At 37.5% G+C, this 12814-nt stretch overlaps 1 protein-coding gene across 28 annotated transcripts in view; it reads left to right on the forward strand.

Moving 5' to 3' along the window:
* Positions 1-12814, forward strand: part of DLG2 (discs large MAGUK scaffold protein 2) — a 1003655-nt gene that overhangs the window by 506006 nt on the left and 484835 nt on the right. The window contains exon 1 of one of the 28 annotated variants that reach the window (XM_062639126.1): positions 1740-2198. The exons of 25 other annotated variants lie outside the window; for them this stretch is intronic. In XM_062639126.1, coding sequence (XP_062495110.1) covers positions 2121-2198 — 78 coding nt within the window. In that variant the 5' untranslated portion in view covers positions 1740-2120. Of the gene's footprint in view, positions 1-1739; positions 2199-12814 lie in introns of those variants that run through there. 2 more of the 28 variants (XM_062639130.1, XM_062639132.1) reach the window with 2 other exon arrangements.

The raw sequence follows: 12814 nt of genomic DNA on the forward strand, positions 1-12814 counted from the left end.
TTCTTTTTACTTTAACATTTACAGTGTTGGTTAAGCTGTGTAATGATGTGCTGCTTCTTGTCTCTTTTTTTTTTCACCATCCATGTTTCCTTACAGTGATACCCCAGCTAGAAACAAGATCTCTGATTTCTTCCTAAGTTTTTCAGGCCATCTTTCTTCCTTCTCTTTCCTTTCCTCCGTTATAGGGCACTCTTGTCATATCACAAATGTGGAGAGTGTTGTGAATCTGCTACATGGCATAATAAAGGGCTTTGCACCTTGGAGAATCCATCTTACTATCAGCCCAGAGTGCTGGAGTGGTGTTACGGACAGATAGCTCTTCTGTATCAATTGTAGTCCAGATGAGACAAGATTTTACTCTGTTTTGTGGTCTTACAACTTTCTGACCACCGGGTATAACTAAATGTCCATATTGGAAGTAATTAGAAAGTGTTTTCTTCCCAGAAATACTACCACTTACCAAATATTTTGTCAGAAGATTTTAGATGTTGAGCAAAACCCAAACATTTACCTTGGAGTTTCCTTGACAAAAAAAGTCACTATCTAAGAATTTCAGTTTAAAACCAACTTGCCATTTTAAAATATGTTGAAGGAATTCTTTGAACTCTTTATAATCTTAGTGGAATTGAGCAGTATATGCCCTCAGGCTCACAGCTTGGGCAATGACAGCCAGCTCCAGCAATTTAGATGTTCTGTGCAAGTTTTAAGTGGGAGTAGAATATTTTGCCTTTTGAATTCATGCACCCTGGAGAAGATAGTTTCAGCAATTCTCTGAAAACCTTGGGGTAGAAAAAGTGTTTCCTTGGCCCCAAGAGTCCTATACTAGATTGCTATGAGTGTATTGCCTTTGCCATGGATCTGTTAGTTTTGATTTGCTCTTTACCAAAGAATAGCAGAGCAGAAATTATCCTTTTTGTGCGCATCCTGAATGCAGCCCTGCACACAGGACAGCAGTGGTTCTCCCACATGTTGGTATATCCATAATTGTCGGTGGAAGGGCAATGGGCAGGATTTGGCCTATAATAGGTGTTATCAAATACAACACCCATCTGTGAACCCTGTATGTCTGCAGCTTTGATACTGGCTCTGGCTGGGAGGAACATCTGGTTAGTCATATGTTGGGAGCCAAAAGGGGTATGTCTCTGCTTATTGTTTAGAGATTATAACTGAAGAGAAGTGCAGGGGTTAAAGCTGAAATATCTGACAAAAGGATATTGGTACATTGCTGTTTCACTGCAAAAACAGGCATTCATAAGCACTTCTAACTCCTATTATAAAATAACTTGTGGGTAGAGGAGGAGGAAAAGCAAGCTTTGGTAAGGCAGAAGTTACAGATTCATTCAAAAACAACCAAAAAAAAGGGATATTTTTCCTTTTTCTGGAGCCATTATCAAAGGAAAACAGAAGTCCTTGAGTGAGTCTTAAACCCTTCAGCAAAGCATGTATGACATCAGCAAGTGAACTGAACAGCTATGATGCCTCTCTGTTGCGAACTGAAGCTAGGTAACAAAAATACCTCTGGATAGATCCCAAACCACTAGAACAAAGTAAAATCCATTTTTCTTTCACATCTTAATTGTAATGAAGCACGTAAAACACCTGTTCCTTCACCTTAATGGTTAATATACAGTTCTATTTTTGGCACCTCTGTACCCCTTTCCTTTCCTGCAGTGCTGTATATCTCAGATTTGAACTGCTGCTGCTTCTGTTGCATGCTGGCAAATCAGAGAGAGAACCAAGGAGTTAAATTTCAGAACAGGAGGAGAGGAGGTGAGCTGTCTGCTACAGTAGTTTACTGCAGCTTCCTTTCATACTGACACATATGTAGTTTGTGGTGACAGTGCTAAAGAACTGCAGACAAGCACTTAGCAGACTGGATGTGAGCTGGATGCAAAGATGCCTCACCCTGGACTTCCTGCTGGCAGTATGTAAATACACCTGCAGACTGGCCACACTGGGTGGTTTGTTTTTGTGTGGAAGGCAGCATGAGAGGACCTGACAGAGCAACAGCATAGTTGAGAGACCTTAACCAGCGTTAGATTTGTATCTCAGCTGTGGGGGAAGTTTTTTTGGCTTTTTCTTGTGCGCTGCATATTCAGACTGAAATCTTCATCACCACAATGTTTGCCTCTATCTGGTATGCCAAGAAGCTGGGACGCAGGTTTGTGCATAACGCCAGGAAAGCAAAATCAGAGAAGGTATGTTCCTAGTGGGAATATAAAGCCTTATGTCTCATGCAAGCTGCCTGCTGGAATCCTGTTGTATGTCTGGTTAGCTTTTCTTAATACCCTGAAAAACGACCTATTGCTATTCGTGATTTCACGCAAGAATCCTTGTATACTTCGCATGTTATTAAATACTGGGAAAAGATCCTTTTAAAAGTCTTCATGCCCTCTTTCATTTATTTTTTTCTTTCAAGATAAATGGCTGTACATCTGGTACATTGTGAGATAAGGGAGCACTCCAGTGAACTTGTTGCTGTGCTGCATTATTTTTACTAGTACAGTATTAGGCTCTTAAACAACCAGTGACTGCTGCTTGTGTTTCCTATTCTAGTGTGGGACCAGTGAGAACGTAATAGCATGTTAAGCATTTATAATGTTTGGGAATTTTGTTTCATGATACTTGTTGAAACTGTGCTGCAGCAGGGGTCCCTTTTATTTAAAAAGATGCAGGAATGTAAAAATGGTCATTGTTATGTTTTAGTAGTATTCTTCTTATAAAATTTAACTATGTCTAACCATCTGGTTTTTGGGAGTCCCTGTAGGTTAAGATTTTTTTGTCGTTTTTTTCTCCATGTGCAAAACTTAAATTGGTTTAGAATTTGCAGTAATGATAACTGGGGGATATCAAGACAATTGCCTTTTGTGCTAAATATAGAAAACATTTATTTAGTAGACCTGCATTCCAGTTATGTCTAAATTAACAAAAAATAACCATTTTGAAAATGGAAGTAATACCTCTGTTATAAACTCAGCATTAGATTTGAGGGAGAAAAAAACTTCAATGTTATGTTATAAAGTTACCTCATTAGGCTGGTAATGCTTTCTTCCTCTTTTCCTTGCTCTCTTTGATGCAGTCAAAGAATTTATAAATGGGTTGCTTTATTATATCTTTGATATGTCTTGTGCTATGCAATGCAGCCACCAATTCACTTAGTTATTCATTGCCTGAATTCCTCTGTACCTGGAAGAGCTCTTTACCTAGAGAAAATTGTTATATTTATGGCTGGGGGGGGGAGGGGGGGGAGATTCTGCAAAATACTCCCAGTGATTAAAAAGGTGCTGTGTGATAATCATGGAATTTAAATATCCAAGCCATTGGGAAGTTTATCCAAATAATAGTGATTTATATATCGTATATCATATGCATAAGGGAAAACAGAAATGCAGACAGCTATGCCAGGGACTGTCAAACTTTCTTTGCCTTTAAAAACAAAGGGGAGCATCGTGTGAACTCTCCTGCTGTTTGCATCTTGCTATGGGAGGAAAAAAAGTTGCAGTCTGGATCTTCGCTAGTCCTGAGGGGCTCCCTCCAGAGGAGCACTCGCTTTCAGGCTTCCTCCAAGATGACAGAGGCAGGATGAGTGGACACATTCCACTGCTGGCACAGTGGGGCTCACTCAGTAGCTTTATAAATAGATTTAGTCTGGATTGTTTAAAGCGTGTGTGTTTATAGATTGTTCCAAAAACCTTGAGAATTCTCATAAAACTGTGCCCGAGTATTCACTGAGAGAATATATTGAGTCTTGTAACAGAGACTAAGGCAATGCTTTAAAAAAAATTGCCTTTTTTTACTTCTGTCTTAATGTATTTGAAACATTTCTGTATAAATCTGTTATAATGCTACTTATTCAGCTCTATGAGACTATCAAAATAATCAAGATAACTCGGGTCCATTCTGCTCAAGCTTTCAAGCCTCGTAATTTTCATAGACAAGCTGCTTTTTCAACATTATTTGAGCATGCTACTAGCATGTTTGCAAGGGAATTTTATTTTTGCCAGAAGTCAATAGGTATGCAAGAGAGCACGTTGTAAAATGTTTACTTACTGTCTTATAGCAGAAATAAGATTTCTTTCTTGGAGGTTAATTCCGTAATCAGGGCTTGGTTTTAGTTTTATGTCATTTTTCCATAAATCAATGGTGTTCTCCAATAAAGGCAGAAAATCCAAGTTCCTAGCAGGATGCTATTTCAATAAGTGCTATTGATGATTGGAAGCTGATCAACACTGACATCTTCAGTACAGTACCTTGGTAACAGGAGACCACAGATATGCAAATAGGTTTATTAAAAGGTACATTTAAAATACCATTTAATTGCATGGCTTGCTTTGGTTTTGCCTTTTTTTATATAATGGTTGAATAATCAAATTATTATGCAGTTTTTACCTTATATTCTTTCTTTTCTGGAAGAATAATTAGCTTTTTCTCCATATGCATGATTTGAATTAAACATAGTTTTCCTAATGTGCTTTTGGAGGTAATAACATACAGCAATAATTTCTAATAGCCTATGTGTGCACAAAGATTTTTCTTGCAGTTAAAAGCAGGATAGCGGAGAAGAATATGGCTCCATAACAGATTTTTCTATGGTGTTTGGCTGCTTTGGATGAGTACAAGTCAAGCATTTCTTTTTTTTTAAGAGTATTTCCAGGAAAGAGAAATTTTGAATAATCCTGTTTGTTTTCTTAGGATCAGGAAGAAAACTGGGGAGTGACATGGCAGTAGAGGGTTATGACATGGACTCATGTGCACACATGCACACACATCCTGATAGTGCACATCCTGACAGGGCAGTCCTTTAGAATGCTTTGAGCCTGTATTGTGCAGGGAGAGGAACTGAACTTGGATCTCAAGGTGGCTATTTAGGGAAATAGAGCTTCCAAGGTGCAAAACAGCATGCAGTGCCAGGGGGTGCACACGAAGGCAAGAGGAAGGATGATGATTTGGGCAGTCCTTTGTAGGATGTGCTAAGGCACTAATGTGACAGGGTGGTGCTCTGCGTGCTCCCATACCTGTGTGAAGGTGTCTGGTTATGGTGATGTGGATGGGCTTGGCCCCCACTGACTCCACAGCTCCCATCTTTTCCAAACTTGTAGTTCCCATCTCCATACCCCCAACTCCCTGTACCCCTCCAGGTCCTTATCTCCCCACACCTGAATATGGCAGTCCCTGCTTCTGGGAGAGCTGGCACACAAATTGCTTTGAAATAAGTGGGATGTGCTTGATCTTGACACTATGTGCCCTGCAGACTTTCTGCCTCAGGATTAGGGTTCACAGGAGGCAGATCTTGGCCTGTGCTGCAGAAGCTGTTTTGGGACTTGGTGAAAGGGGAAGGGTAAAGGGTACCAGTAAGTGCCAAAGAGTTGGGAGATTAAAGGGAGGAGGTAGAGCTGTTCACAGTAAGATGTGTGGCATCTTCTGGCCTGTTTTTCTTATCTCCCTATCCAGTACAGTGTAGTCAAGTGCCAGCACTGCTGCTCCTGGCCTGCATTTCCAGTCCTTGCTTCCTGCCCAGCCTGGAATCTCCTTAGAGTCTGTGGTCAGATGAGCTGGACACTCTGGTAGGGCACCATCTCATTGACTCCCACATAAGACTTCAGGACTTCCTGGTAGATATTAGGCTTCTAAAACCCAGACATGCACTCTTACTGTTAAAGTTTCATCTGGAGAGTAGAGCAGACATCTGGGAAGAACTGGATGTATGTTAGCCTTAGGTGTCCTAACAATTATATTAACCCTTTTTTCAAGTTAAGTAGTGTGCACCAGTATTTTTAAGTCATATTTTTAGAATCATATTTTTCTGATATATTGAAAAACCTTATTGTAATTCAGAAACAGAACAAAATATTTGGGAAAAAAAAACCAAACAAAAAACTTTGGGAAGTTAAACTCTTTTTTTCCCCAATAAGTCCTGTCTAAAATTTCTATTTCTAGAAGTAAAATGGGAGAATGCCTATTAACTGCTCTTCATGTTCTTATTTTACCATGGAAGGTCAAGAATGTCTAAGTTTCTTACACATTACTGTCTTTATTAGGCTGGATTAAAGAGTTTACTTTTTTTCTGGCATATGTTTCTGTTACCTATAAACTCTGTCGCAATCTGGTTGTCTTGGCTTGGTTGCTAGTGTTACTACTGCCTCCAAGTAGTGAAATATTTAGTACACAGTGAATGCTGGTACTAATATTGCCTGAGATCAGCTGAACTCCTCTCAAGGCAACTCTGCTCTTACCTATTTTATTAAAGTTATTAAAATGCTTTGAGTTTGTTATATGAGAAGATTGTGAGGAGAGCAGACGTGATCATTTGAACATTGGAACTAGAATAACTTAAGGCAAAGATTGATGCCTTAAATTTTTCCCATTAAACCACAATCAAGCAGAAATCAAGAGATGTTAACTGCGTGTGGTTATGCTATAAAGATAAGTACTCTAAATGATTGGAAGAGGTACAGAAAAGTAACTGAGCAATTAATCACGTTGATCTGAGAGGGTGAACTAAAGCAGCGTGAAAAAGCTTCTGATAATGCTTCACTATATTAATAGAATTTGGGTTTCAGGATTCAGTATCAACAGGGGGAAAGACTTTGCCAAAGTCATCCTGTCATTACTTTCAATGGGGAAATTGAATACCACTTCTTCTGCTCGTTCAGATGAACCCATGAGACCCAAGTTCTAAGCACTGTTAGAATTAATCAAGAGGTTGAGTTTTTACATCTGAAGGCAACATTCACTTTAAAAGGAGGTTTCTCCTTCTACATTATTTTTGGGAGCAAAGCAACAGGCCCATGTAAAGCATTTAAATGAGTTGACTTTGACCATCCTTTTACATTTTTGGTATTCTCTTTCTAGTTCTTAGATACCAAAGTACTCCCACAGTGTTATCAGATTTAAGAACTAAAGTCCTATGCTTGATAATATATATTTCACCCTAGAAGGTTTAGTTCATCATTCCAGTTTAACTCATTTATTAATTTCATAATTCAAGACAGCAGCAATTCAACTTTTAAAAATAGGCCTATGGTGTATATATGATAAAAAAAAAGCATGCAGTTTCTGGACTATCAGTTGTAAATAAAAATAAAGATTACCCATAGAAACATTCATAAACTGAACAGTAATTTTAAGTGAGTAGATTTAAATGTAATGTAGTGCAGACTAGATAAGCAGAACATAATCCAGCAGTTTTTCATTCAGTGTGCCTTGGTTGAGTTGTTTTAGGTAAATCTTGGTAGTCTGTCAGCCTGCAATGAAATATTTGCAAAAAAGACAGGAAAAACTGCCTTAAGAGGTTAAAAAACCTGTGATATGTAACAAAAAAATACTTGTCAGTAAACCCAAGCATATTTAATGCCTTTTCTGACTGTCCTGGCAACACTGACAATTAACTCCTCAAATCAAGATGACACTAGATAACTAGATCATTCTCATATCTGTATTTTAGTATAGCTAATTGCAGAGTAGGCTCTTCTAGACTATGTAGTCTTGTTTCATTTTTACTTTGTTTACAAGTAGCTGCCCAGCAGTCTAATTTCAAAGGGATAAGTTCACTTCAAACAGTAATTACTTGCAACATAGAATAGGAACTATGTGATTAAGAAATCATGGAACATAATACCAGTTAAACGATCTTTCCTTACAGTATTTTTAGATATATTTAATTCCAAACAACATAAACTCTTTCTTTCCATATTTGCATGTACAGCTGATATTTCTTAACAAGCTCTCTTTTTCAAACCAGGGTTTACCAAATCATTTCCAGTCCACTGGGGTTGAGATGAAGTGGTAAAACTTGCAGGTCTAGTTATTGCCTTGGCTAAAGGTGACATGACTGCTTCTCTAAGGGACTTCTTATGTAGCTGCCACCTGCCACATGTAAGGGCAGGTAAGTTTTATATATATTTGGGCAAAAGAGGACCCTCGTTGACCATATTCAATGGGATGATAAAAGTGCATCACTTATTTGTAGAACTACCTGTTTGAACAGGTACTGGAGCTATCTCAGATCCCTGGAGGAATCTTTTCAAATGGACTTTGTAAGTGCTCTATTTTGCAGTTTTATGGAGAGATCTTATCTTTTCACACATAACTGTGCAGAGAAAAATATGCAAGTGTTCCTCTATCCGGAGCTCATTGTGCCTTTTTTTTTTTAGCACAGCACAGTTGGAATTCTAAGACATTTTCTTACACTGTGATTTAATCCAGAGACATATATATCTACTCAACCCTTCCCCCCTCCCTTTTTTGTTTGCGGTTAGTTATAATCCCATATGTGCCATGATTAATATATAACAGTAAGGATAAGCTGCTTAAGTAGAGATTTATTGTGCTCATAATTTGCATCCATGTCACAATCACCTTAAAAATAATACTAATAAATAAATTCAGTTAATCATGAAAAATGAAAGAGTGATGTTTTAAAGTAAGATGCTGATCAACAGTAAAGTACTGAAATTAATCCTTTGCAATCCTTTATTTCAAAGTAATTTTGGGTTTTTCTTTTTTTTTTAATCTGTGAGGGAGTTGCTCTTGTTTTACGTGCCCATTCCATCTGGCCAGGCCCAGCACCTACCTGTAGCTATTACTGAGCAATAAGGGGAACTCCTACTTAAATGAGCTTTTGTTCACTGAAGAAATACCTGTTAATCAACTGTAGGTGAGCTCTTTATAAAGAGCAGAATATAGTCTCTCTTTTGTCCCAGTTTAGCCTAAGAAGACTCTGAATTAAACTTAGCTGGCTGCCATGCACTGGTGATGCCTCTTCTCTCCCCCACGCATTGTCAACCTGGCACACATGCTGCTTTATGTATTTGCCTGTCAGGTACAACAAAATCATAGTCCATAGGTGTCTGTAGCATGCCACTTAAAACCATTTTTCCTTTGCTAATTTAGCCAGTGTTGAGATCATCTTAAAAACACATTAATGCTTTTCCAGTGAAATTTCCTCTTGCTTTCTTACAAGTGAAACCAAGACGGACAGAAAACAACTGCCACATGGATAGTCATGTAATTGCTACTTTGAATGCTCATGCTGTGACTCAAATGGAATCAGTTTGGGCCTGCTTCTAATGAATAAGTGGGTTTATTATCATTGGCTACAAGCTACTGTGTTTGTGGCTTTGGGTTTTGGGGGTTTTTTGTTGTGTGTTTTTTCCAGATTAAAAAAAAAAATCTCAATTTCTTCTTCCTCTTTTAATTCAATAATTATCATTTTCCCTTTAGTTTGTTTTCTTTTTTAAAAGAGAAAAAGTAATTTATCCACTGTATTTGTATTTTGGTCTGCACTGTATATCATGTTCTGTTAAATCCCAGTGTGTAGCCTTGTGAATATAATATTTAATTCATAAGGTGTTTGTTATTTTATTGGAATTGTTTTATTCCTTTGCATTTTTATGCAGTGTTCAAGTATATTATGAAAATGGCTCGTGTGATGTGCAAGTGTGGGGGTTTTGCAGTACTTGCCTCTCTGTTCTGAATATGCAATTGAAAACAGTGCATAATAAAATAGCTGTTTCATTTGTGTTCAGAACTGCATTTGGCATCACTCACTATGTTTGCAAATAGAGATCAGTTTGAAACACTGACAAGAAACAATCTGTCCTTTGGCATTAAGAGTCCCTGGAGAAAACAGATGAGAATTCTCTCACTAGTTTATAAGGTAGATTATCAAACTGTACTTTACATGTTTGAATATGCTATATGGACCACTACAGCTGGTATGTAACTTGCTCTCACTGGAAGGCATCCTGCCAAAGACCTGTGTATGTAAACAGCTTTAGTAAAACTCAGAATTATTGTTATGTCATCTGATTCTCAAGATGGATTATGTTAAAGGAGGCACTTTTTATGGTGCAAAAAAAATTCTGAGCCATACACTACTTAAAATGTTGATGCTTGTCAGGGAAAGCTTGGTTATAGTTATAATATATGCTAACAGCTTCAGGTGAGCAATTTGAAAGAATCAAGGGGTTAGTTATTACGTGCTGTATGAGGGGTTTTACCACCAGGAAGGAGCCTCAAATGTCATGTGAAGCATTGGCAAACTGTTATGAAGACTGAAGCTCTCTTTTTCACAACAGTTTCCATATACCTCAAAAGAGAGAAAGAATTGGTCCCCACATTTCCAACCCCCCACATTTCCAGTCTGTTTGGAAATGACAGCCTTCAGATACAGTAAAAGTATGGGAAACCATATACCTTTTACAACTCTTAGCTCTTCTGAGATGACCAGTGATGATACCAGCACTATACGGAGTGACTCATGATGTTCAACTACCCTGTTAACCAATTAATTAATCCTAGCCAGTATTGACTAATTGTGTCTATCACTTGCCTTTCATGAAGCTCAGCAGTGCAGTAAATTTGCCATTATTAAACTGGAAACGGTTTTGAAGAGCAAACTGCATGAAAACTCTGTATTCAGTCCTAGACTAAGATTTTCTTTCAATTTATTTCAGTCTGCCTTCCATTAAAGTCTTCTTCCATATGCCATGCAGGTAAACAGTTTATCTCATACCTTACCTTGAGAAGCAAGGTCGTATCATTAGTAATGTGAAGCATGCTACCAAGTGTATACTTCTTCATTCTGTTTAGAGTCTGGAATAGCTGTAGCATTCAGTTTTATAAATGTATGAAATATGCTTTAACCTTGAGACATAAGGAAGATGTAGAAAATTGTGGTCTTCTCATTCTCTAAATATCGTACTGTTTCCCAGTTAGCTGATGTACACATAGTTATGGTTTTCTTAGCTGACAGCTTTTCTAAAGATTTTAGGTAAATTATTTTTGACAAGAATGTCACGTACTTTTATAAGGTAGAAGAAGGTCAGGATATCCTATATTATTAACAAAAACAGCTTGATAGATAAGAAGCATCAATTTGCTGTTCTGAAATAAATGTTCAAGATTGAAAGCGATCCTGTTGCAAACTCTTTGTTTTCAGGTTTATGCTTATAGCCTGGTCATTGTTTTGTTCAGTGTAATATCCTATTGAATGAGCTTTCCTGTTGAAAGGGGACATGCTGTTATTGTTAACTTTCTCCTGCCTGTCTTGCTTTGCTCTCCCCATTCTTCACATTCACTGTTGTTCATAAGGGTAAACAATGTTCCTGCCTTCCTTTTCCAAGAGCCATGTTGTTTGAGTCAGTGAGACAATAAGAAGGAATAGAGGGGGTTTTGGTGAGTGGTTTTGTGTTTGGGGTTTTTTTTTGTTGTTGTTGTTTTAAAAAGTAATCAAACGGAACTCCTCAGAGAACCATAGAATTATAGAATAGTTTGGGTTGGAAGGTACCTCAAATCTCATGTAGTTCCAACCTCCCTGCCAAGGGCAGAAACAGCTTCCACTGAACCAGGTTGCTCAAAACCCCATTGTCCATCTTGCTATACATTTAACAATATCTGAAACCTTCAGCAACATGTATTGACCTAAGGAAATCTGTTTTAAAAGCTCATATTAAATAAATATACTGCATATCATTATTTGTCATTCAGTATTCATACTGGGAAGTATATATCCATCTTGACATGGCTTTACAAAAGGTCTGTGTGCAATTTCCTAAATTGCTTAGTCTTGTCATGTAACTCTGGATGTATAAATGGAAATGCATTTTAAAAAAATGTACCTGGGAAGTTATGAAAACTAACTCTGAAGAAAGATATGCACAAGAAAGTTAAAATACTATTACTTTTATTAGAGATAGTCCTGTTAGCAAAGAAGGCATTGAATCAAGTCTATTGCATTGCAAATGCACAAAATAAGCTGCTGTAAAGAATATAATACCTTTTTTTTCTTCCAAATTCTATTTGTTTTAACTGGCATATGAAGTCTGTTGTGCTTTCAACTAATTTAAAATGCCATTTTAAGATTACTTTTGTTGAAAGTACTTTGGGAAACAGATCTATAAGTAAATAGCAAACTGTGTAGCCAAGTACGTGATTCTTCACTTAATTGGTAAGGGCGAACCCCACAAAAAAGAGTGTATTTCCTATTACTTGTTTTGGAAATGTACCATTACCTCCCACAACGCAGTTGAGATTTTTAGCATTTAAAAGGTTGTTTAATTTCAACAGAGCACCTTCAGCTTTGCTACCACTTGCAATTAAATATTTAGTTGTGTAGTAAATTAAGAATGCCATGATCTCTGCAAAGTGGTGCTTCGATTACTGCTGCATAAATGTTTTACAAGCTGCTGTATTGTTTTTAGTAAATTAATGATGAAGATTTAGATTTTAACTGATTAATAACCTAATTTAGTATTTAGGAGGAATCTAATTGAGGACTGGAAACAAAACTGAGGTAAATATCTTTGGCAGTGATCCCGATCCTCTGACAAAGTCACCAAGTGATAAGGGAAAAATGAATTAGAGTAAAAGGAATTAAGAGGCTGGAACTTTTAGGAGAAGACACGCTTCCCCATGAAGACTGAAAATGTTTCTAAACTGCGGTGTACTTACACTTGAGTTCTCTTGACGTATCACAAATTTTAGTGCAAATTTTATACAGCAAATTGGCAGGAATTTGCAAGATAAAGAAGTATGAATTTGGCATAAGTGAAGTATTCCCAGTCTACCTGCCTTAAAGCAAGTTTATGGTGCATTGCAGGAATATTGCAATACTCCCCAGAATATTACTTCTATTTTTGATGCCCATAGAACAACAAGTAGTATGCTAGGAAACATTAAAAAGCAGAATGGTTGAAGTAAGTGTGGGGTGGGATGGCAAAAGCTCAGTACAGCATAATGAGGGTGTGAATAGCTGTGCTATCACAATTAGAGCTCATGAAAATACGGGAATGAGAACATTATTGAAAACTGC

This window comes from Pezoporus occidentalis, unplaced genomic scaffold (genome assembly GCF_034315485.1).
Source record: "Pezoporus occidentalis ecotype Australia unplaced genomic scaffold, CSIRO_AGI_Poc_V1 ctg6, whole genome shotgun sequence".
NCBI classification, from domain to species: domain Eukaryota; kingdom Metazoa; phylum Chordata; class Aves; order Psittaciformes; family Psittacidae; genus Pezoporus; species Pezoporus occidentalis.